This window comes from Coenobita brevimanus, chromosome 31 (assembly GCF_032717465.1).
Source record: "Coenobita brevimanus isolate Jiangsu-jjx chromosome 31, ASM3271746v2, whole genome shotgun sequence".
In the NCBI taxonomy this organism is placed as follows: domain Eukaryota; kingdom Metazoa; phylum Arthropoda; class Malacostraca; order Decapoda; family Coenobitidae; genus Coenobita; species Coenobita brevimanus.
In genome coordinates, this window is record NC_136984.1 from 25,724,614 (window position 1) to 25,750,483 (window position 25,870).

At 42.6% G+C, this 25,870-nt stretch overlaps 1 protein-coding gene across 1 annotated transcript in view; it reads right to left on the reverse strand.

The window, feature by feature from the left end:
* LOC145395528 (uncharacterized) overlaps positions 1–25,870 on the reverse strand; it is an 86,188-nt gene that overhangs the window by 40,062 nt on the left and 20,256 nt on the right. The window contains exons 2-3 of the mRNA XM_080269136.1: positions 20,341–20,408; positions 8,393–8,519 (exon numbers count right to left, since the gene is read on the reverse strand). Of these exons, the coding sequence (XP_080125262.1) occupies positions 8,393–8,519; positions 20,341–20,408 (195 nt within the window). The remainder of the gene's footprint in view (positions 1–8,392; positions 8,520–20,340; positions 20,409–25,870) is intronic.

Below are 25,870 nucleotides of genomic sequence, written 5' to 3' on the forward strand. Positions count from 1 at the left end.
TCGTTGGTCTCATTCTGAATTAAACTATTCGTTCATTAATCTTCAGTGTGTGAGTGGACCAGCCGAGTGACGATGAGAGGCAGTGGTGAGGCACTGAGGTAACTGTACAACTGCCACATCACCCTCACCACTGAGCACAACAGTTACCGCAGAGCAATTTTTCTCTGGTTTTGACTTTTTTTCCACACCACCCATGAGATAAAAGTGTAGGCACTTATTTTATATATATATATAGAGAGAGAGAGAGAGAGAGGCTTCTCCAGGTGGCCTAATCCTCTTGCCTCTCCATGCTTTCAGCTGTGGCTCCAACTCCAGGAGAATAACCTTTGTCCCACAGATGCTGGTAGACGTGGTAAAACACTTTTGCTTCTGGGTTCATTCTGTTTGGATATTTCCGTCTGTATTCTTTTGCTGATGCTTCAGCGTTGCCATTGCAGAACCCTTAGATTAAAACCATATCTGCATACTCCATGTTTGTAAAAGTGAATGGCATTGTAGCGAAGTGCAGGTGAAACCGTCACTGGAATTAACATGCCTTCCACACTCGCCTATCACTTGGCGGGATGTGTCAGTCACTCTGAGCAGAGGCTGCAGAGCTCTAAGGTACCTCATCTTGTATCACTGGTATGCCATGTTTACTCCTTCAACAGTAGATTTATTTGTCACTTTAACCCCTTAACCGCGGGGCGTCACTTTCGTGACACTTGGGAGCAAGGGATCATACCGCAGGGCATCGCTTTTGTGATTCTGTGTTATTTTGAATTCACCCGGGCTTCCAAGTGGGGGCTTGTATCATCTATCAGTACTGCCAATGTCCAACACTCGTCAGCACTCCTAATCTCATCTGTACTCCCATCCATTGTTGACAATTTAGCCATTTCTCCCCGTTCTTGACTCTCCTCCCTACCCCCCCTCCATTACCCTATCCTGTCGCCTGCCCGGCAGTGCTACACTAAGTAAATCTTCCCTGGAATTTTTCACTGATTTCATCCATTGAAATAAGCCCTATGTCCTATTCTTATACCAAATAATATATACAAGAAAGAAATAAGGTAAGTGAGAATGCCATACACCTGGAATTGGCTAATTATCACCTGACAACATCTCACGTGCACTCGTTCACTAATTTTCGCTGTTTTTTTCCCCTTGAAATATGCCGTATAATCTATTTTCGTAATAAATATACATGTAAGGAGGGAAGGGAGAAGCCTAAGTGATATTTACATTCACCTGGAACTACCTAATTTATAATGTATTGTCTATATTTCCTGCCAATCATTTCAGTGCTAGACATAGCTGTTTCAAGAGCTAACATTGGTAGCACTGAATATCTCCTAAGTAGGCCTCTACCCCGGCCCTCCTTTATCAGTTTACTCTCATCTTCCGAAGTGGGGGTACGTATGTTTCTTCTTGCTGACTTCAGGGACTTTTTCACCCCCATGCAAAGGGCCCTGTGACCTTTACCCCCTACTAAACCTCGTGTGGAAAGAGGTAAAGGGCTGACAATTGATAAAAGGGTGACTACGATCTTTCTATTGAGTAAAACAGTGCAAGTGGAATTGTAAATAATGTGTAAATAATGTGTAAACAGCAAGTGAAAGTAATGAATGTAAATATACGTGAACAATGGAAAATAGTTTTATAAGTTACTTCAAGTGACAGTGCATAACACAGTGTAAATAAAATAGAAATGTAAATAACGTAAATAAAATAGAGAACGTAAATAGAAATGTAAATGAGTAGTATTATAAGAATACGAGTATATACCCTAGGAGTAAAGAAAGTGAAAGTTTCACTCTAGCATGTCTGAATACTATGAGTTATGAGAGTGAAGATGAAAGTGACATTCACTGTCAATGCTAGTATACAGGACGAGAAAGTGAATGCTACGTATTTTACTGAAAGAAATTGAATCCCTACAGTGACAATAAACTAATACTACTGAAGGAAACTTATGGATAAAGACCGTAGATATATATAAGTGTTATATAGTAATAGAAATATAAAGTGTGAGGGGTTTTATGAATAATAAATGACAGAGTACCAAGAGCGAACTAGTGCCAGTGCGACGGTCAGACGCGCTTGTAATTTTCATTGCTTTCACAGTGGGTTTTTTTTTGGAGTATGGATCCCAAACTACTTGAAAATCATAGAGTAGTGTTTATAGTGTTAATATCTGGCTGTGGTAATCATATTACGGGTTGTCAGGAAGTGTAAAGTGGAGACTTCGTTACCCAACTTCAGAGGTCTCCACAAGTCCTACGGTAACTGACGAAGGCTCAACAAACATTCCAGGAGAAAGCTGAAGGTATGTGCCATAAGCATATATAATTTTAATATTCTAGGACCAATAACTGATTTTTGCCAAATATTTTTTGAGAGTCTGTTGGAGCCCGAATAACCCCGTGGCACAAGCAAAACATCGGTAAACATGCCTGCGGTGTATGGGTTAAAGTGATATACTTTTCTATGTAGAGCAATTACTTACCTGACGATTAATGAATGAATAGTTTAATTCAGAATGAGACCAACGAATAAAATTTAAGAGAAAATTGGGTAACTTGGCAACAGAGCGAAGGTCGCCACCAGCCCGCCCGCCTCCTGCTCACTTGTCAGTCAGATTTGAAAATTTCCCCACTTGTAAACTTTTACATTAAACACCTATACTTATAGAGTATTTTATGATTAGAATTGCCTAAGCTTGCCTTTACCAGAGTTTCCGGAAAAACTCGTGAATCACCCTGCACATATATATATATATATATATATATATATATATATATATATGCAGAGACCACTTCACCGTGAATATATGTATGCAAACTAACCACAGGAGAAATGAAAGGAGAGACAGTGAGTACTTTTGTATATTATGAAAGTACTCACTGTCGCTCCTTTCATTTCTCTTGTGGTTAGTTTGCATATATATATATATATATACATATATATATATATATATATATACATATATATACAGTAATCACTCCAATATCTGATGTAATAGAGCCATAGGTAGGTCCGGTTATTGGTTTTGTCCGGATATTGGGCCCCAGCTTATGGACTTGTACTTATGGACCCTAACTCAGAGAAACACCTATACAACTCCCTCTGGACATGCATAGCACCTATTTAAGACCCAAATCACACCAATAGGGCACATAAATGACTGAAATAAATGCAAAAGAAACATAAAATGAGGGTTTAGAAGTATATTCATACATTAATAAACATTCTGGTACTTATGGACCCTAACCTAGCCTAACTCAGAAAAACACATTCCTTCTGCACATGCATAGCTACTAACACCCTATTCACACCGATAAAGGACATTAACGAGTGATATGAGGTAAGTATAGTAGGGAAAAAAGTACAGTATGAAACATTCTGGCTATTTACAGCAAGTCCCTGGCCACCTCGATGAATAACCGCCTCCTCTCAGACTCTGACAGAAAGAACGATTTCCTGAAGCACTTGCAGTACACTTTTCCTGAAGTCTTGCACTGAACTTAGTCAATAACACACAGAAGTCCGTTCTCTTCACAGTGTTCACTTTTGTCCAAATAATGCTCCATTTTAACTTAGTGTTGCACTTTAACTTTTCCCAATTTTTTTAAATTTTCCAAAGCCAAAACAAACAAGTCTATTTACGTTAAATTTCTTTTCTATTGAGTCTTTTCTCTCACAACTTTAAATCCTTAACACAACACACCATTTTTTTCACTGCACAACACTCAAAATTCCCGTGTGGTCTAGTGGAGAAGTTCTTGCTGTTTATTCACTGTCAGAGTCCGAGAGTATCACTGGCAGGCGACCTAGGGGTGCATCGCTGGGTTGTGGTAATGGCGTACCCACTGCACAGGACTCTGAAGAAAGCCGCAAACTCACGTCGAGCGGTGACTCCACCGTGGCTGATGTGCTGGGCTGTGGCTCGGAGCATGAGGGCCTGTCTTGGGGAGGCAACGGAGTGGAACCAGGGCTGGGCACAGCGGGGGTCATGGGCCTGAAAAAACTGTCAGTGGTTGATTGACGCAATGACCGACGATTCTGACGATTGATGATGCGCTGCCTGAAAGCACACACTTCCTCCACGAGTTCCAAGGGCCCCATCTCCCTGTCGCAGTCCAGGTGTTCCAGGTAGTCTAGGACGAACTCTAGATGTTCCCGGAGTGCGCTCAGCTTGGGGATGGCTGGAGTAGTGTCCTGCTGAGAGGAGTCCGCATCATCGTCGCCTTCCTCGTCGGAATCTTCAAGTTCGGTACTGACACCAGCAACCGAAGACGCGATCTCGATATCAGACAACATCTGATACCCAGGATCACCCTCGTTGTCATCCAGATCGTACTCCACATCCGTTCCAAGAAGCAGACGAGACCAACCATTTTCAAGAGTTTTCACAGGGACTTCCTTCCATGCACTAGCCCAGTTGTACAGCGCAGACTTGATGTTGTAGCGGCGAAGGTTTTCCAAAGTCCGCTTGCCTCGTGTGTCCTGTCCCTCCCTGCGCTCGTCCTCGTCCTCGAGAACAACCATCACCTCGTCCAGGAACTTCCGACGGTATAGGCGCTTTGTTGCCACGATCACTCCTTGGTCCATTGGTTGAATGAGAGCAGTCATATTAGGTGGCAGAAACATGCACCTAATACGGCCATTTTCAGCAACCAAGTCCTTGTCACACGGGTGGGCAGGTGCATTGTCGAGTAGAAGGAGAGCCTTTACCTGGTCGCGCGGGATTCCCAGTGTCTTCGTCTGGTAATGGATGACCTCCTTGACGAAGTGACGGTGAAACCAGTCTTTGAAGATCACAGCTGTGAACCATGCCTTCAAAGAATGGTACCAGATGACAGGAAGGACATCCATCACCCCACGAAGGCACCGAGGCTGCTTTGCACGGCCAACAACAATGGGCTTAAGCCGGTGCATGCCGTTAGCACTGGCACAACACAAAGCAGATATCCGTTCCTTGGAAAGCTTGCGGCCAGGTACACGCTTCTCTGTCTCCTCGGCTAGAGTGTTCGTTGGCAGCAAGCGATAGAATAGGCCAGTTTCGTCAGCGTTGTAGACTTGACCGAGAGTTAGGCCCTCCCTGTCGATCAAGCCTTTCACCTTGTGCCGAAACTCGTCAACTCCTTCCTCGTTAGTGTCCAATGCTTCGCCATGTGCTTTATGGTTGGTAAGGCCATGTCGCAACTTGAACGCGAAGAGCCAACCCTCGGATGCCTTGAAGTCTAGGGTGTCGTGAAGCCTGGCGAACTTCTCAGCAGCAGCCTTCAGCTCCATTCCACGTACCATCACACCAGCAGCACGTTGCTGTCGATACCAAATCAACGTGGATTCGTCGATTTCTGCAAACTTGGGGGTAAACGTAACCTTCCTTTCCACGTTGCGTTTGCTTCTCGATGAGAAGTCGCCGTGTACTGCATGAGTTTGTCTCGGGAACATTTGATATCGAACAAAGTCGACCGGGCCAGGTTGTACTCGCGGAGAATGCGGGAAGAAGACCAACCCGCATGCACTTTCTCCAATATCTCCCTCTTCTTTTCCAGAGTCAACACCACTCTCTTCCTTTTCTCAGGTGGCGGGGCCATCATCACACACACTAAGAGAAGGCCCGAGAGCAGCAGGAGGCCCTGCAGCAGGTAGGGCACCACCAAAAAAGCGATCACGTGGGCAGCCATTATGAGGAGCGTACACTCGCGGTGAGAGACAGGCGGGAAGTGGGGAGGATGCAGCGGCGCTCTATCGGACGTCGGAGGAATGACACGCCAAAATAATGCTCTCCCGCGGCGCGCACGGCAAGTTCAAATTACGGACGGGAAAAAATCGTTTTTATTTTTTTATTTTTTTGGGTTTTCGGACCATTTTGGGAATGTTGAATCCCAGGACGATTAGGTCCGGGTAGTGGGGATGTTCGGTTATTGGGCTTCCGGATATTAGAGTGATTACTGTATATATATATATATATATATATATATATATATATATATATATATATATATATATATATTTATTATATATATATATATATATATATATATATATATATATATCCATCATCGAATCCTACATAGCCCCATGAGGAGCCTAGGAGCCCGGGGCTAGGCAGTTGGTCCCGACATTTAAGATGAGAGTGACCAGCCTCGCTCATCCCTGAGCAATCAACCCCAACCATCCCATGGATATAAACTTTCACCGGCTCAATCCAACTGGAGCGCAATAATTACCCACTAAACCACCAGGCGCCAACATTTGGTTATATGGTTACCGCCCACAGTAGTAAATGGTTTCCTGGTGTACAGGAAACCATTTGGTTTGTCACTCAGTGTAGAGTCACTCATAGGCAGAAGGAAGAGGAAAGAATGAAGGAAATAAAGACAGTAGAGGGAGTGTAAAGTCACCCGTAGGCAGAAATACAAGGAATGAATGAAGGAAAGAAAGACAGCAGAGAATGGAAGGAAAGAAGGATGGAGGAGAGGAAAGGGCAGAAGCACGGCAGCAGCATAACATCGAGTGAGTGGATGGTGATCGCCCACACCTACCACACACACACACACACACACACACACACACATATATATATATATATATATATATATATATATATATATATATATATATTTATATATATATATATATATATATATATATATATATATATATATATATATATATATATATATATATATATATATATGGATGGGGTGATAGAAGTAAAAACACTGGTAATGGAGAGGAGGATGGCGTTGGTAATGAATGGCGAATGAAGGAATATCTCAAATTTGTTGTATGCTGACGATGCAGTACTACTTGCAAATAAAGGACAAGAACTTGGTAGATAAGTGCAGAATTTTGCTGATGTCTGTGGGCGTCGTGCCTTGAGAGTAAATGTAGAAAAGAGTAAATGAATGGTTATTGAGAGAGAAGGTGACTTCCAGTGCGCTGTTACAGTGAATGGAGAGAGACTAGATTTGGTGATAGTCCAAATACCTGGGTTCAGTGATAGAAATGAGAGGAAAATGTGCAAAAGAAGTGGAAAGTAAAGTGACAGAAGGAAGTAAAGTAGCTGGTGCAATGAAGGCCTTGATAAGAAACAGAGGCTTGAGTGTTGCAACTGCACGAGGCTTACAGGAAGGAGTGTTAGTGCCAACTTTAACATATAGATATAAGACTAAGGTGTGGCATGAAAATGAAAAGTCAAGAGTGAAAGCAACGAAGATGGGACTGCTGAGGAATGTATGTGGAGTACAGAGAGTGGATAGGATACGAAATAAAGTGATTCGTGAAAGATGTGAAGTAAGGAAGTTTGTGGACACCAGAATCGGAGAGAGTGTACTCATTTGGTATTGTCAAGTGGAGAGAATGGATAACAATATAATGGTGAAAAAAGTATATCTTAGCGAATTTGAAGAAGGGAGGAGGCGAGGTAGGCCAAGGAGAAGGTGGAGAGATATGGTGGATGAGTATGTGAAGAAGAGAGGTTTTGAAGTCGGTGAGGCTAGGGAACTGACAAAAGATCGAGCTAGTTGGATGCATATGATCGGGGATTTGGCACCGCTTTTTAACGTAACAGCGTCAGGATTGACTCTATCGGATACGTTTAAGTGAGACTACAGAGCGTGGCGAACGTTTTTGGCATATTCGATAGAGCCAGGATTCCGGGGGCTTGAATGATGAGTGAATGGAAGCTTGGCCCATTGAACTGGGCAAATTTGGGCTGTCTGGACATTGCTACTCCTCACCCTGCCCTAGGGTGGGAAAGGAGGTCCGGATGATGATGATGATGATGATGATGACTGTCAGTATTATTATTACAGTAATAAAATATAACAAAAATATATCTCATGTCTTTGGGATATTCAATTTGATCCACATATGTATCATTATCCTTGTGTGTTTTAGAGACGGCTCAGTCTGCTGGTGTGGGAAACAGAGACTTTGGTTCCTCTCTGAAATTAGTAAAAACGATACAATTCGTGAACGTAGAAAAAGGGTAATATAAATCACAAAAGGCGTAATGGGAAATAGAAAATGATATTGGCTATGCACTGCATGGTATTGCTGACTGAACCGTCCCCGGAGCAGCCGAGAAATGGGTGGACAATATTTGGACATCCCAGCATGAGAGTTTGTGCAGAGGGTGAGCTTTGGTATTAATCAACGCTTTCTCGTTAATGACGGATTTTGTTTTTCTTCGTGTTGAGAGAGAGAGAGAGAGAGAGAGAGAGAGAGAGGAGGGGGGTAAATTATTATGTGGTCATAATTATTTCTTCCTCTAACACTGAAGTATTGTAGTTAAGTTGCAAATAAAAAGTGAAAAAACTCTGTTAAGGTGGACGAACGACAGAAAGAGGGGGGGGGGGGGGAGGGAGAGGAGCAGAGGAGAGAACAAACTTACCAGCCAGGGTTGAAGGGAAGTTCTCTACATTAACATGGGCGTCCAAGAACTCAGAACATTCAGAAATGTAACCAGGTACGGCTTTGTAGGTCTGTTCGTTCACCTCACCGTGGAGTTTATGCAGGATCTGTGGAAGTATTTATAAAGAATCTTAAGTATTTGGTCATAGGAGTGCGTCAGGACTGTGAGCGGGCTGGCGGGGAGAACGAGAGCTGGAGCGGGCTGGAGCGTTTACACATCCGAACTACAGGCAAATAGCCTGGTGTTCCCAAAGCAACGTCATCACGTAACCTTCGGTAACTGTAGACAGCAAGATTGATAGCGCTAAGAAAAAAAAAAAGTAGATGGCATGCTTAAGAAAGTCCTGCTGGAGTACAGTATGCTGGAGTACAAACTGCGTCCTGAAAGACACATTATACCCTAGACAGGAATGAAACCTGCAAAAAGCTGTTTAATTACCATCTATGAAGATATCCAGATGAGTATGAGTTTGCTTCTGTAATTACGACAAAAACTGAGAATAATGAATAAAACAAAGAAGTTTTTCGAAAAAGCTATACAGACCACTAAATCTGTATGCATCCTACAGTACAACATTATTACTGAAGAAGGAACAGGGTGCAACAGTTAGTCCCGTACGTTATGTGAAAGATAATCCTGGTAATGTGCTCCACCACTCACACCCAATTAGAATTGCTCCAAATGTCCTGATGCAGTTTTAAGGTTTTTTATTTGGAAAAAGAAACAGGTCTAACCCTTCCTAAGCCAGCTCTTCAACCGCCAGCAGTGGTGCAGCAATGGTGTGGGGAGCTGGCTGCAGTTTTCAGCACACTGGAAAAGTTGCTGAAACTTTGCACTAATGGTCACATAGGACGATGCATTTGCACAGTACTAGATACATATACTGTTTAACTTGCACACTACTAGATGCATATGCTGTTTAACTTACGAACTACTAGAGACAAAACTGTTTAACTTACACACTACAAGATACATATATATTGTTTTTATCCTAGTCTGCAAGTTTAAGAAATTATTAAAGTATGATTACAGATGGTTACAGTATAAAAGTATCGTTACAAATGTGTGGTTTTACATCTCAACAGAAAAAAAATGAAAAAAAATGTGAGAAATTTGCATGATACTTCTTTTCAGATGAAGGCTCAGTACGTATGCAAAAGCACATAAGTTTTGCTTAATTGCTCACGAATAGAGCTTTGCAGTAGTCCAATTATTTTAGTCGTGCAATTTTCAGCCTAATTATCTTTTTTATTAGGCTACTCACGGTAACTATACCGTAAATTTTGATTTCCCTTGTAATAGAAATTCATGGACAAAAAGGCTGTCACCAGATGAGTATGTTTATGTATATAAAAATAAAATGACTGGATACACCTTTTTTTTTCCCGCAGTACTCTCCTGCTGCTGTGCAATACGAGTAAATGCTCTGTCACTGTGCATCATATGGCAAGTCTCCCATATAGATGATGTTACTGAAACCTCAATGTTAAGTTGCTCTACATCCATCTTGCATGCGTGAGTTCAAGTTAACTGTCAATTATGCTTGCACGAACCTACGCGAGCTCACGCTGGTACCTGCTTGCAACCGCTGGCAGTGTGGCCAGGTGTTTTTCTTCTTCAAATACAAAAATACCTGGGATGGAGGATTGAGTTATCCTCGTACCCTGAGGATTGAGTATATGAATGTGCGTGGATGTAGTACGATTGACGCTATAAGGGAAGAGACTGGGAGAATGTTTGTGAAAGGAAACTTGGATGTGTTCGGTTTGAGTGAAACAAAAATGAAAGCGTCTATGAATAAAGATTGGGTTTATGAATGTGCGTGGATGTAGTACGACTGAGGCTAAAACGGAGGAGACTGGGAGAATGTTTTTTAGAAGAAAGTTGGATGTGTTAGCTTTGAGTGAAACAAAGATGAAAGAGAAAGTGAGTCGAAGTTTGGAAGTGTGAATGGAAGCATGTTAGGTGTTGACTGAGGAAGGACAAGAGATGGTAAGGCCTTGTTCACAAGCCCGGAAGTGCAGCAGTGTGATTGAATGGAAGGAGATGTCATCGAGACTGATGTGGATGAAAGCGAAATTTGAACGTGAGTTGTGGGTATTTGTGAGTGCATATGGGCCTGGTAGCGAAAGGGATGCAGAAGAGAGGGAGTCTTTCTGGAATAATGTTGATGAGTGTCTGCAGAGTTTTGGAGCGACTGTGAATGTGGTAATGATGAGGGATCTGAAAGTTAGAGTGGGAAATGTAGCAGCTGAAGGTGTAGTTGCTATGCATGGTGTGCCTGGAAGAAATGAAAATGGGGAATGAATGATAGGGATTCCGTTGATTGAGAAACGGTGATTGGAAATACCTTGTTTGAGAAGAAATATTTATAAGTATACATGGGTGAGACAGGAGGGTGGAAGGGTTGTTGATAGAGTATTAATGGACTATGTGGTTGTGTCCGTCCAGGAATGTAAGAGGAAGTTTGTTGGATGTGACAGTTTGGGAGGGGAGGGTGGAGGTATGTCTGACCACTACCTTGTGGAGGGCAAGTTAAGAGTAAGTGATTCGTGAGAGCTAGGAGAGTTAGGTGTGGCAGGGAGGTTTTGGAATTGAGTGAATTGGATAAAAGAGAGAAAATGATAGAGTATCCGGAGAAACTGAAAGAGGACTGGAATGCAGTGAAAGATCAGGAAAATGGCAGTGTGGAGGAGGAATGGCAGTTGTTTAAGAATGCTGTGCTGGGGCATGCGGAAGAGGTGTGTCATGTGAGACAAGTGGGTGGTGGTGTAAGCAAGGGATGTGAATGGTGTGCGAGGAAGTAGGCATGGCTGTGGCTGAGAAAAGACATGTATATAAAGTGTGGCTGCAGAGGAAGGATGAGGTGTAATACGGAAGGTATAAGGAAAAGAGGAATAGGGCGAGAAGGCCTATGCATGTGCTAAAGTGGCAGCAGATGAGAGGTGGGGTAGGTGGTTGACTGAGAATTTTCAACAGAATAAGTGAAAAGGGTGTGAAAGGGAGAGTCTGGGAACGAAGAGTGAGTAAAAGAAGAGGGTGGACGGATGTTAAATGAGATGGATGCGGTAAGGAAGGGATGGGAGGAGTATTTTGAAAGACTGTAAAATGTAGAGGAGGAAAAGGAGGCTGAGATTGTGGCAGATGGAAGGGTGCAAGGCATATATGTCTGGGAGAGTTGAATGATACTTTGCTCACGATGGAGGAAGTGCAGGAGGCAGTAAAGGTGATGAAAGCAGGGAAAGCTGCAGGTATGGATGGGTGTGCTGTGGAATGCAAGAAAGGTGGTGGAGTGACTATTGCTGAGAGTTGTAAGATTGTTGAATGTGTGTTATGTGAGAGGTATGGTGCCAAATGACCGGGCAAGTACTTGTACGGTTCTGTTGTATAAAGGTAATAGGTGATAAGTATGAATGTACTAGCTTTAGGGGTATAAGTCTTTTGAGTGTTGTAGGTAAGGTGTATGGTAGAGTGTTAATTATGAGAGTTAGAGAGGGTACAGAGGGAGTGATTCTTGATGAGCAGTGTGGCTTTAGGAGAGGGAAGGGATGCGTGGATCAGGTGTTTGCTGTGAGACACGTGTGTGAAAATTATTTAGCGAAAGGTAAGGATGTGTGTTGGGCATTCACGGATTTGGAGAAGGCGTGTGATAGAATTGATAGGGAGGCTTTGTGAGCTGTTTTAAGACTGTATGGACTTTTTTTTTTTTTAATACAAGGAAGAAGGAACCAAAGGCCAGGAGCCTGGAAACCGTTCCTTCCAAGAAAAAAAAAAAAGAGCCAAATTCAAGATCCGTTCATTTCGAGATGCCTGGACACACTGTCTTTTAAAGACTGGAGATCATAGGAAGTAGGAAATACAGACGGAGGATGACAGTTCCAGACTTGACCTGTTGCATAAATGAAGGACTGGGAGTAACAGTTAATTCTTGCATTAAAGAGTTGGACAGAAAAGGGGTGAGAGTTTGTTTCTAGACGGGAGCTACCCACCCATCGTAGAGGTGAAGGGATGCAAGCAGACAGTTCAGAGCAGTGACCATTGAAGTAGCAATAAAAAAGAGATATAGATGCAACAGTGCGGCGAAGAGACAGAAGTTGAAGGAAGCCAGTAAGAGGAGGAGAGTTCATGACACAAAAAGCCTTTGACTCCACCCTATTGAGAAGAGTTGTATGTGGGGAGCCTCCTCACCCATGAGAGTTGTAGTCTACACGGGGGCGAAAAAAAAAAACTGTATAAAGTCAACAACTATGTAGGAGTAAAGAAGGTACGGAGTCAGCTTAGCACACCTAATCTCTTGGAAGCAGATTTTACGAGAGGTGGTATGATCTTTCCAAGATAAGTCCCGAGTGAATGAAACCTCAAGCATGTTCAAGGATGATGCAGGATTGAGTTGGATATCATTAAACATTAGTTGGTACTCCTATGGAAGATAATCTCAGGTTGATAGGTGTAAGAATTGAGTCTTTGATGCATTAAAAATAATAAGATGACATTTACCCCAGTCAGAGATACGAGCCAAGTCGGACATTAGGTGTGCCATAGCCTGATCCCTTGTTTGTTGAAGTAACTGCTGAGATGGACATTCCGGGAACTGAATGGAAAGGTGAAGGGTGGAATCATCAGTGTACGAGTGGATTGGGTTAGATGTATAGCACAGAAGGTCATTAATGAATAAAAGGAAGAGAGTTGGTGATAGGACATAGCCCTGACGAACACCACTGTTGATAGATCAAGAAGAACGATGGCCGTCTGCAGCAGCAGCTATAGAACGACCAGAAAGGAAGCTATTGATGAAGGCACGGATAGAAGGATAGCAGCCGTAAGAGGGCAGTTTGGAAACTGAAGATATATGCCAGACTCGATCGAAAGGCTTTGAGATATCAAGTGCAATGGCGAAGCTTTCGCCAAAGTCCCGAAAGGAGGATAACCAGGAGTCTGAAAGGTAGGTGAGAAGATTGCCAGTGGAGCGTCTCTGATGGAACCCATACTGACGATCAGGAAGAAGGTTGTCGTAGGAAAGGTGATTTAAATTTTTTCTGTTAAGAACTGACTGGAAAACTTTTGAGACATAGGATGTTAAAGCAACTGGACGATAGTTAGAGGGTTTGGAACGGTCACCCTTCTTTGGGGCAGGCTGAATGAGACCAAACTTCCAGCATGAAGGAAAGGTACAAGATGATAGACAAAGGTGAAAGAGTTTGCCTAGGCAGGGTATAAGCACAGAAGTACAGCTCTTGAGGACAATAGGAGGGACTCCATCAGGCCCATATGCTTTGTTAGTATTGAGGCCATTGATGGCAGAAAATACATCATCTGAAGAAGCTTCAACGACAGCCATAAGGAAGTCAGAGGGAGGAAGTGATGAAGGAACAGCATGGGAATCGTCTAAGGTGGAACTGGGGGAGAAAGTCTGAGTGAAGAGATCTGCTTTATCAGTAGAAGAAATAGTTACAGCCATCTGAGTAGAAAAGAGGAGGGAAAGATGATAAGGTAAAGTTGTTAGAAAGGTTTTTGGCAAGGTGCAAGAAGAAGCGGGAAGAATTCGAATTGGAGAGTTGAGAACATTTACTACAGATGAAATTATTTTTAGTAGAGTGAAGAACAGACTTAGCATGATTCCGGGCAGAAACATAAAAAAGATGTCATTCAGGGGTGGATTGACTCTGGTACCTTTTATAGGCCCTCTCGTTGTTGTGAAGAGCATTAGAACAAGAGTGATTAAACCAAAGTTTTCTTGCATTAGTCAAGGGATTTGAGACTGGAATGTATGCTTCCATGCCCGAGAGAATAACCTCCAAAATGCGCAAGGCACATTCAGATGGCTCCCAGCCAAGGAAGTAATAATCATTGCAGGGAAAATTAAATAAGTACTGCCTGAGGGTCTTGCAATCTGCAGCTCCAAATTACCACAATTGCCATTTCTTTGGAGGATCCACAGGCTGCACTGGAGCGATAGGACAGGTTAAGGTAATAAGGCTGTGATCGGAGAAGCCAAACAGAGAGGAAAGATTAACAGTGTAAGCAGAACGATTAGTTGTAAGGAAGAGGTCAAGAATGTTGGAGCTCTCACCATGGTGGTCAGGGATATGGGTAAGATGCTGTACAAGCTATTCTAGGTCTTTAAGGATGGAGAAGATGTAGGCTTGTTCACCAGGTGGATCAGTGAAAGGAACGGAGAGCCAAAGGTGGTGGTGAACGTTGAAATCTCCTAGAATGAACATTTCATAGAAAAGAGAAATGGATATGATGTGTTCCATCTTAGAAGTAAGATTGTCGACGAATTTATCATAGTAAGTAGAATTGGTGGATAAGTAAACAGTGCAGATATATTTAATCAGAGAATGACAGGAAAGCCGAAGCCAGAAAGTAGAGAATTCATGAGAATCAAGTTCAGGAACACAAGAGCAAGATAAGTCGTTGCGTATACATACACAACAGCCACCTTCGGTTTTGAAATGAGTATAGAGAAAGTAGGAGGGCACAGAAAAGGGTTTGCTGTCAGTTGCCTCAGAGAGCTGAGTCTCAGTTAGGAAGAGAAGGTGAGGTTTAAAGGAAGAGAGGTGGTGATCAACAGAGCGAAAGTTAGAGGAAAGGCCGCACATGTTGCAGAAATGAAGAAGTGAGTCAGACAGTGGTTCCAGGCAGCATGGTAGGTTGCTAAAAAGAGTGAAGAGATTTTATGTAAATAGTAGAGCGTGTGTAAAAGTGGGATATACTGTGAGTGATTGGTTTCCCGCAAGAGCGGGGCTGCGGCAGGGATGTGTGATGTTGCCTTGTTTGTTTAATATTCATATGTATGGTGTTGTAAGGGATATGATTGCAAGAGTTTTAGGGAGAGGTTTGAGTCTGGTGAATGCTGATGGTAGAGAGTGGAATCTGAATCAGCTGCTGTTAGCGGATGATACTGCACTGGTGGCTGATTCAGAGGAGAGATTGAGACAGTGGTAAACGAGTTTGGGAGAGTGTGTGAAAGTAGGAAATTGAGAGTAAATGAGAATAAGAGTAAAGTAATGAAGTGTACAAGGTTGGTAGATAGTAGGAGGATGAATACAGATTTGAATGGTGAGTTGCTTTAGGAGGCAGAGTGTTTTAAGTATTTAGGGTCACATGTTGCTGTGGATGGAAGAATAGATGCAGAATTGAAGTTTAGATTTAATGAAGTAGGAAAGGTGCTCGGAGGATTGAAAAAAGGGTTTAGACGTCGTTTACTTAAAATGGATGTAAAGAGAAGGCTGTATGAGGGTGTTGTGGTACCAACTGCATATTATGGGTCTGAAACGTGGAATATGGGTGTAAGAGAGAGGAAAAGTTTGAATGTAATGGAGTTGAGGTGTCTGAGGAGTATGTGTGGAGTGACGCGTATGGATCGAGTAAGAAATGATGAAGTGCGAAGAAGAGCTGGAGTTGTGCGGAAGAAGGCTGATCAAGTTGAACAGAGGGTGTTGCAATGGTTTGGGCATATGGAGAGAATGAATGATGAGCGATTGGTGAAAAAGATAACTGGAGTGGATATGATAGGTGTAAGACTGAGAGGACGACCACGAATAGGATGGATGGACAATGTGAAGAGAGCGTTGGATGCAAGAGGAATGTCTGTTGAGGAAGGAGAGTGGCTGCGCATGACAGAAATGACTGGAGAGAAATTGTGAATGAATAAATGATGACGCGGCCCTGAGGGGATATGCACCCGCATTAGGTCTGATCAGCTGATCGAGTCAGGTGCCGGTAAGGGGATGGGTCCATTATGATATGGTAGGGGTAAACCAGCTCTGCTGTCGGGTCCTGCCGAGGATGTCTTTAATTGCACTCACAGTTGGCCCTCGTGCAGAGTGGTGCGGTCAGCATTTATCTCTTCTTCCTTTGGGGCTAAGGTGAGAATGAATGTGTTTGTGCGGATGAGCAAATTGGGAGTGTGTCGTCCTGTCTCGGCTGTCTTCCTTTCTTTGGTGGAAGCGGCCTAGGTATATAGATAAATAGATATTACTCTTAGTCATCCAGTCATATTTGCAACATTGGAGAGTTTTCAGCAAGAAATAATGCGGCATCATTGCATGTTCGCTTGGGAGTAGATGAAAGAATTTGGGTAACCAAACCATAAAAATCTTTAGAAAAACTGTGTTTTGACATTAAACCAACCTATACCTAACCAATTGTGGTCTAACCTGATGTTAACCAGCCATAATACCTGATTTTGCTTGGGAGGACGACAAAGGTGTGACGATGCCTCTTCTTTTCTGTAAGTACTCAGTCAGACAATGCCAATATGACTTAATGACTAAGTGTACCCAAAGAAATAGAATTGGAAGTGGCCAAGTGTATGAGCTACTGTGGTTTAAAACCTCCCGCCTTAACCTGCTCTGGCTGGCAACTGCCTGCCCACTCTCAGCTGGGATGCACTCTAACACAGACCCCTCCCTGTAGACCAAAATGACAATAAAGAAGGAAAGAAAAAAAAGAGGTTATAGTAAACTTCCTAATCGCACGAGAATACAGCCCATAGAACCAAGCTGATATTGTTTTCTTTCTCATTTGCTTTTCATAATCAGACTGGGGCAACCATATCTCATTACGGTACTAGAAGCCACATGGTTAAAAAAGAATAATAATAAATAATTAAGACCCATTAGTTTACATTTACAATAGGTCTTGCAGGGTGAGTCTGGGAGATATAACACTTCTCATTTTATACGTAAGAAAATAAGATCATAAGAAGAGAAGATAAATGCAGTAGGCCAGTTGGCTCATGCTATGCATCTCCTACAAGAGTGTGATTAAACTATAAGAATAAAACTGAGATGGCAAAAAAGAAGGCTCTCCCCCGCCCCCAAACCCTCCAGCCGACACCGGCAGGAAATGGTGAGATAGAACACTACACAGTATAAACTGACTTGGATTTGGAAATTTTCTAGTAAAGTCCAAAGGGAGATTCATGCAAGTAGAATACATCTGCTGATCACCAAAACATAAAGACTTAACCCACCCAGATTCTACCTAACGAGTCTGCCCTGACTGTCAAGCATGGTAAATTTAATCTGACTTTTTAGAGACTGATATTTATCACCATGTTATTATTATTATTATTATTTTTTTTCTGTTTACGGAATGTCCGGTGGTGAAGGACCCCTTCAAGTGGTGGCACTGATATGATCTGGTGGACCCACTAACTGATTATACAAACCTCTCTTAACCCACGCCCTATCCCCCAACAGGAAGATGGTGGTCTTCAGGAGAAGGGTAACTTCAGCCTGTAGTCACTGGGTTCACATTCAGATGAATCTGGGGTCCCAATTCTTACTACTACTACTACCACTACTACTACTACTACTACTGCTACTACTATTTACTACTACTACTACTACTTCTACTACTACCATGGTATGTCCACTGAGAGGGTGCAGCGATATTCATCCAAACTTAATATTATGTTTTACGAGAACTCAGTCATAAAATTTAATAACACCTGTCCTGGCTTTAACTTTTTTATCCTATGATATACTCGAGTTTCATTGTGCAACACCTTATAACTTTAGTGAAGATAAAAGTATATACAGTCAGCCGTATATACAACTGAACCCCCCTAATTAAAAATCGCCAGTGGAGCATCCCAGACGGAATCCATACTGACGGTCAGAGAAATGTTTACGTATGGAAAGATGCTTCAGAATCATTAAATTAAATTAACCCCTCCATGGCCGTCAGTCCGAAATTTTATGTGCATCCCAGGCCGATGCTGGGGTCGTTTTCTTAAGTTTTGAAAATTTATTTTTTTCTTGCCATATTGAAGAGAAAGTTCAGACGCACCTAACAGTGCAAATCCCTGCTTCGTAGACCCATTCTGTGGCTTGCAATGGAGCACGAAAGTTGCAGAAATATCAGCAACTGATATCCGCCGCCAAGAGGTGCTGCAGCACTGCAACATCGCATGTGTTGTTATCATTTCTTTTTACCCCCCAAAACATTGTGAATAGTGCTGAAATGTTCCACATATATTACATATGATGATATCAAATGATTTCAGTACATAATATGTTATAGGTTAAAAAAAATATATATGAATATTTTTGTCAGCTTTTTTATATTAAAAATGTTTACGGTAGTGTCAAGTTATCTTTTACGTTATCGTTGTGCCCACGCTTGGAAAAGGGAGTGAAATGGCTGAATTTTCGGTCCTAAATGAGAAAATTGCCTGTCCCCCGAGGCTTGGCTCTCCCACGGGAGATGAAAGTGGAGGGTCAGATCCGATTAGCAATAGGGAAGTTGAGTTGCAACTTGCAGCTCCCACACAACGTACATGGTTAAAAATAGAATCATAATGCAGTTTCAAAACTACGAATAAGTCTAACTATTATGAATACAGAGACAAAGCAGAAATAAATATGTTTACAGACGGGAGAAAACGTATTTTTCTGTAATAACATGTTCACCTGTCTTTATCATTTTATCTCATTATTTTTGCAATTTATGTCGCTGTCTGTCAGTCGTGAGTGTGGGAATGTGTGATATTTTCTGCCTGGGTAAGGAAACAGGGTACAACTGGATGTTTCCGAACACTTTACACGGTCAGAATTGAGACAACCTGCCATTTGCACCTCGCACGAGCAGGAAGGGAAGTTCTTTTCATCCAAGAAAGCATCACGTGAATACAGAAAACTATCCTGTTATGCTTTGTAAAAGGTAAAGAATATGTAAAATGATTCAAAACAGTGCAACAAACCTGAGCAAATATATAATGATACCAAACAAAATTGATTTTTCTTTTATTTTCATGTTTTTTTTTTGTTTTTTTTGTTCATGCCTATGTTTATTTATAATCGTAAACAGGGTGGCTGTGTGTGTTTTGCAAGGAAGGAAAACGATGATATTTTCCGTCTGGGTCGAGATAATGGGTTTAACTATGTGTGTTTAGGCATGGACACGAACGAAAACATCGTACATCCACTCATTATGGCAGCAGGTGGTGAACTGACAGATGAGGTGTTAAAGCATGAAGTGAAGGTCAGTATCATGTCCCAGATGTTGGTTCACTTCCCGAAAGTTTTCAGTTTCTACAAGTTGCACTGCATGGAATGATCCAAACCAGTACAACAAACCTGAGCAAATAGGTAAAAATACTAAGACAAATGTGTATTTTTCACTTATTATCATGTCTTTTTTGCTTGTGCCTGTATTAATTTATAATGGTAAACAGGTGGTTGTGTGTATTTTGCGAGAGGAAAAAGATGATATTTTCTTCCTGGGTTGAGATAATGGGTGTACTTGTGCTTGTATAGGCATGGCCAGGAGCAAAGAAATTGAAAATCCATTCATCACAGCAGCAGGCTCTGAACTGCTTGATGAGGTGTATGGGCGTGTAATGTAGGTCAGTCTGAAGATGTTCAGAACGTTGGTTCACTTCCCAAAAATTTTTGCAGTTTTTTATAGTCCGTGCTCAAACAACGCCTGCGGCCATTTACAGGCTAAATGTCACTCGACTCTGGCCGCCATTGAGGGGTTAAGACAGATTCAAAGACTTTAGAAATAAAGGAGATGAGATCGTTCTGATGAAGACAGGTTTGATTAATAGATGGATGGAAGAATTTTTCTTGGTGGTGCAACCGGCTTGGTTAAATGCCACTAGATTTCAATCATTATGACAAAAAAGACACTGGAAACAGACACAAAGATAAGTATAAAGAAAAAATATACAAACTAATCAAGTCATTATACATCATATAAAATACAATATAAAAAACAACGCATAAAAACATCAAACACGACAGCAGTTGAATTTCTTATAGTTATAGACAGGCTGAATGAGAGCAAACTTCGAAAGAGAGAGAGAGAGAGAGAGAGAGAGAGAGAGAGAGAGAGAGAGAGAGTGTGTGTTGTTGCCAAACGTTGAACAGGTGTAGAAATTAAGGTAGCCAAAATAATGCGAATTGTTTTACCTGGCCGCAATTGTCCAACTGAGACTGGCAAAACTCCATCGTCCTTGGTTTGCTGCACTCAGTTATTGCTGGGGAGAGGAGAGAAGTTATTGTGAGATTTTGACACAAGAATGATGTGGCAGTAAATACTGCTTGACACCAGCATAACCGTCTCTCTCTCTCTTTCTCTCCTTGAAGGGAAAACTTATAAGGCAGATCACCAGAATATTCAAAGAATCGTTGTCCTCTTTCATGAAAATTTTCTTGATGTTGTTCCCATACTGAAGAAACTTAATGTATAAGTAGTTTTCAAATATGAGAACACCATAAAAAATAAAAAAAAAAACTCATCAAGAACAGCCCCTTCAGTAATTCAGGCGTTGTGTACAAAATCCCGCGTAAAAGCTGTAACAAATTTTACATGGGACACTCTGGAGAAGATTTGGAAACCAGAAGATCATAACATAAATATAGTATAAGGACAGCCCAACAGAGTAGTATTTTATTTCAGCACAAAGCATCCAGTGATCACCATATTGACTGGGTAGGCCCTAAGATTCAAGCAAGATTAAAAAGCTTTGATGAAAGAAATGTAATAGAATCTTGCCTAATTTCTAGTACATATGAAAAGAATGTAAACATGAGTTATGGTCATTTAAGTGTAATAAATTGTTAACTGAATTTATTTTGAAGCAGTATTCCCCAGACTAACAACTGATTGTTCCTTGTCATCTGGTAGTGCAGTCACACCTGTGTGGGACACCTAGCATTAAGCCTCTAGGTCTTAAGTTAAGCCACAGTAATTACCCCTCTTTTGTCAGGTGCATCCTTAAGAAAAAAAAAGTCAGGTACCTACTGTTCTGTGTATAGTTCATTTTTAAATTCAGGTCATAATTTGTGGTGTGCCACTCCCTGCTGCAGGTGAGCAGAAGCTAAGTGTCACGAATCAATTCGCGACATTTCCCTTTTTGTGAGAGGCCACGAACTATTAGTGGAAAACTCACTGTTTTTCGTTCAGTTAACCGCTCATTCGGACGGAAGCCTTGTCAAATCAGTTTTTCATTGTCATACGTGATCGTCTCTGTGTGAGACATTAGCGCTTCCGATGAGCGATTGTTTTGGGCGCGTTTCGTTCACTCGACCGTTGGAAAATACGGCTTAGTGCTCCGCCTTTCTTTCCCACGATTTGAATTCAGTCCAGTTGTTGCTGCGACGGAGAGAGGTCCTGTGCGAGCAGTGTGAGGTCAGCTAGTACCCAAACTCCACAGTTCTTCAGTACTTCCATCCTAGTTCAACTTGGGTGATACGCAGCATTCATCGACTATAGTATTTCCTTCTTGTATTTCCCTAGTTATAAGAGTTTAATTAAGGTGTTTTTCCTAGGCGTAAGTATTTAGCTTTTGTGCGAGTGAGTGCGTCTCATTTAATTGATTTGAATTGTAACGTTAAATTTATTTTTTGTAATTAATAAATTTAACAGTTCTTTTCCTTGAGCTTAAAGTAAAATCTTGTTTCATTTCTCCATTATTAAGCTTATTTCCCATATAGCTCCTAGCTTGCATAAACGTTTTGCTTTCATAACTGGTACTTAGACCAGTCTTGTTGTATTAACTTAAAATCCGTTGTGCCATAGGAGTTAAGCATCAGCAAGGACCTGATTATTGTTATTAGTATTAGTTATTTATTGTCAAGGGTGAAGTAACTTTCTCCAGAGGCTAACAGTACAGTAATTCAGCAATTGTGAGTAATTAGTCTCTGCTGTGTACTGTGGAGAAAGTTTATAAATTCTCGTTCTCAGAGAGTCGTGCGAAGAAGCAGCGTAATCATTGCTTGATGTAGCAAGACAATCATTGTCTCTGCTCTTCAATATTATTGAATATTATTATCAATTTAAATAATATTTAACCATTTATTTCAAAATTACCGTGATAATATAAAAAACCCCGTGACAATTGGCGACCTCATTCCAGGATATTAACTCCTAGCTCTAAAGCTATTCACGAGATAGTGCTCACTCATTCATATTTAGGTATTTATCATTAAAGTTTATAGGCACAAGCTTACTGGTGTTTACCGTTAATTTAGCAAGTGAGTTTTTGCTTTATAAATCAATAGAGTACTTAACTCTAGTTTATTTTTGGTAACGCCAGACGATTTTATTCGCTCCTGGGAAGTCGGCGTACCCATTGTGTTTATTATTGAGCCTTCCCAGTCATTTACATTTTTTATTTATTTTTGCCAGTTAACTAGATAAGACTGGTCACCACTAGCTTGTGTCTGTACTCTTTACTTGTGTCATTAGTATTCGTCGCTAAGCAGTCAGTACTCAGTTTCGGTTACTTAGTAAATTGAGCTAGCATCATGGCAGCCAGTGCTTATGTACAGGAAGCCAAAGATATTGGTCTCACAGACCCAGAGAAAATACAGAGTTACGTTCTCTCACGGTTCAATTACGAGCAAGAACGTGAGAAAGACGCTCGTGAACGTGAGCGAGAACAGCGCGAATATGAGCGAGAACAGCGTGAACATGAGCGACAACAGCGCGAACACGAGCGAGAACAGCGCGAATACGAGCGAGAACAACGCGAACACGAGCTAGTACAAGAGCGAGAACAGCGCGAATACGAGCGTGAACAACGAGACAAAGAACGAGAACATGAACTTGAAGTGCTGAAGCTCAAGCGAGATTCCTTGGGTTCAGACACATCTGGTGCAGTTAGTTCAAGCTCCACGAGCGCTCTCCCTGCACATGTTATGGTGACACCACACATCAAGCTTCCTTCATACAAGGAAAGCGAGCGAATCGAGCCGTACATAGCTCGTTTTGAGGACATGGCAGACATGTATCAACTGGATGAGGCAGCTAAGCGGATCCAATTCCTTAGTTTATTTGAGGGCCCTGCCCTCGATATTCTCCACAGAATTCGTGGAGACAATCTCACATATGAGATGATGAAAGCTGCACTCATTAAGGCGTATGGTCTCACAGTAGACGACGCCAAAGTTCAGTTCATGCGAGCTCGTCTCCAAGACAAGGAGACAGCTGTTCAGTTCCTGATCGTCTCACAGCTTACTTAAATGAGTGGATGGAGAAAGATGAAACTCCTTCCACGCGTGAGGGGATAATTGACCTTATGCTGCGTACACAGCTAGAGAGGTCGTGGCCTGCTGAGCTCATAGCACAGCTTAAGATCTGCCAGGTGAAAGATGCCAGCCAAATGGCAGAGAAGGCTGACGCATTCTTTACTGCATACGGGTATCAAGCTCGTAAGCAAAACACCTGGAGCAGAAAAGATACTGATAAGTCTGGGAAGCAGTCTCAGACTGAATCCCAGCAACAAGGTCATTCTCAGAATAATGGCCAAGGTCCAAAACCGCAGTGGAAGGACCAGAGGCAAACACTCAGAAACCTGAGTGGAAGCGGTACAACAAGCACCCCAACCAGCAGCAGTATCAGCCACGCAACCGACCGTCGGGACAAACTTTTTCACCACCAGCTCAAAAGAGGCAGGAAGCAAATGCAGCCTTCATTCCTCAGCAGCAGCACGGTGGTCACGTCCCTACCAGTGTGGGTACTTTCCCCACAGTTCACTAGTCCCACAGTGACAGTGAACCCCCTCCACAGATGGCCAATGTTCCATCTTCTCAAGTATATAACCCTCAAGGCACAATGTTTGCCACATCAATTCAGCAGCCTCATGAGTGGCTAGCTGCTTCCTCCACAGGCCCTCCCCACAGGTGACAGTACCTTCCTTGTTCAGCCAGGGGTTGTGGCAGGCCTTCCTGTGACGGTCCAGAGAGACAATGGTTCCTCAGGGTGCTCTGTTAAGCAGAGTTGAGTTCGGCCTGAGCAGTCTACAGGTCGACAGATCCATGCAAAAGCTTATTGATGGATCAGTGAGATTGTTCCCTGAGGCATGTATCCAGGTGGCATCTCCATTTTATACTGGTATGACACTTGCAGTTGTCATGCCAGAGCCTCTATTTGACTTAATAGTAGGCAATATTAATGGAGTCAAGGATAGCTGCTCCGATGGCGCTACTTCAGACTTCGGCTGCTGCGGTGACACGAGCCATGACTGAGGCTCCAGACTGTGTCACCCCAGTGATCATTGAATCGCCGCAAGATCTGATGTGCAGTCAACTTGTACAAGAACAACATTCTGACCCGACACTTGCTGCCGTGTGCGGAATAAACAAAAGGGTCGAGTGATTAAGTATTCACGGGGAGGTCGAGCCAAGTTCCTTCGCAAACAAGGACGGCTCTACCGTGAGTCACGAACACCCGAGGGCGAGGTTCGACTGCAGTTTGTCGTTCCCGCCAAGTACCGCCCAGCAGTGTTACAATGGGGTCATTGTCCAGCCTCAGGAGGTCACCTGGGCAAAAGGAAGACCCAGGGCCGTATCCGAGCTGACTTTTTCTGGCCAGGGATGGGACGAGACATAGACAGTTTTGTCCGTTCCTGCAGTGTGTGCCAAAGTATCACCACTGATCAGGGACATGTCCTTCCTGTGCCGTTCATAACCACACCTGTAATCTCTGAGTCAGTTGAGAGACAGGGTAGTGGTGAAGTGGGTGCAGACCTGATGTCTCGCCCATTGGCCCCACAGGACACAGTATGTCCAGGGCCTGTACATGCATATTATGTACCTTAAGTTAAGGGGGAAGTTGAGAGGCGACTTGAGGCTATGGAAGACCCAAGTTTGCATAAGGATTCTCAGCTTCCCGGTACTAATAGAAGTACTGTAGGTTAAGGGGAAAGTTCGAGAGAGAACTCCGCAGTGGCGACTTGAGGCTATGGAAGACCCAAGTTTGCATAAGGATTCTCAGCTTCCCGGTACTAATAGAAGTACTGTAGGTTAAGGGGAAAGTTCAAGAGAGAACTCCGCAGTGGCGACTTGAGGCTATGGAAGACCCAAGTTTGCATAAGGATTCTCAGCTTCCCGGTACTAATAGAAGTACTGTAGGTTAAGGGGAAAGTTCGAGAGAGAACTCCGCAGTGGCGACTTGAGGCTATGGAAGACCCAAGTTTGCATAAGGATTCTCAGCTTTCCCGGTACTAATAGAAGTACTGTAGGTTAAGGGGGAAGATCTAGAGAGAACTCCGCAGTGGCGACTTGAGGCTATGGAAGACCCAAGTTTGCACAAGGATTCTCAGCTTTCCTGTTCTAATATCAGTATTGTTTTGTTGGTTAAGGTGGAGAGAGAACTCCGCAGAGGCGACTTGAGGCTATGGAAGACCCAAGTTTGCACAAGGATTCTCAGCTTTCCGGTACTAATATAAGTATTGTATTGTAGGTTAAGGGGGAGAGAGAACTCGCAGAGGCGACTTGAGGCTATGGAAGACCCAAGTTTGCACGAGAGGATTCTCAGCTTTCCGTTACTAATATAAGTATTGTTTTGTTGGTTAAGGTGGAGAGAGAACTCCGCAGAGGCGACTTGAGGCTATGGAAGACCCAAGTTTGCACGAGGATTCTCAGCTTTCGGTACTAATATAAGTATTGTATTGTAGGTTAAGGAAGTGAGAACTCCCAGAAGGCTGACTTGAGG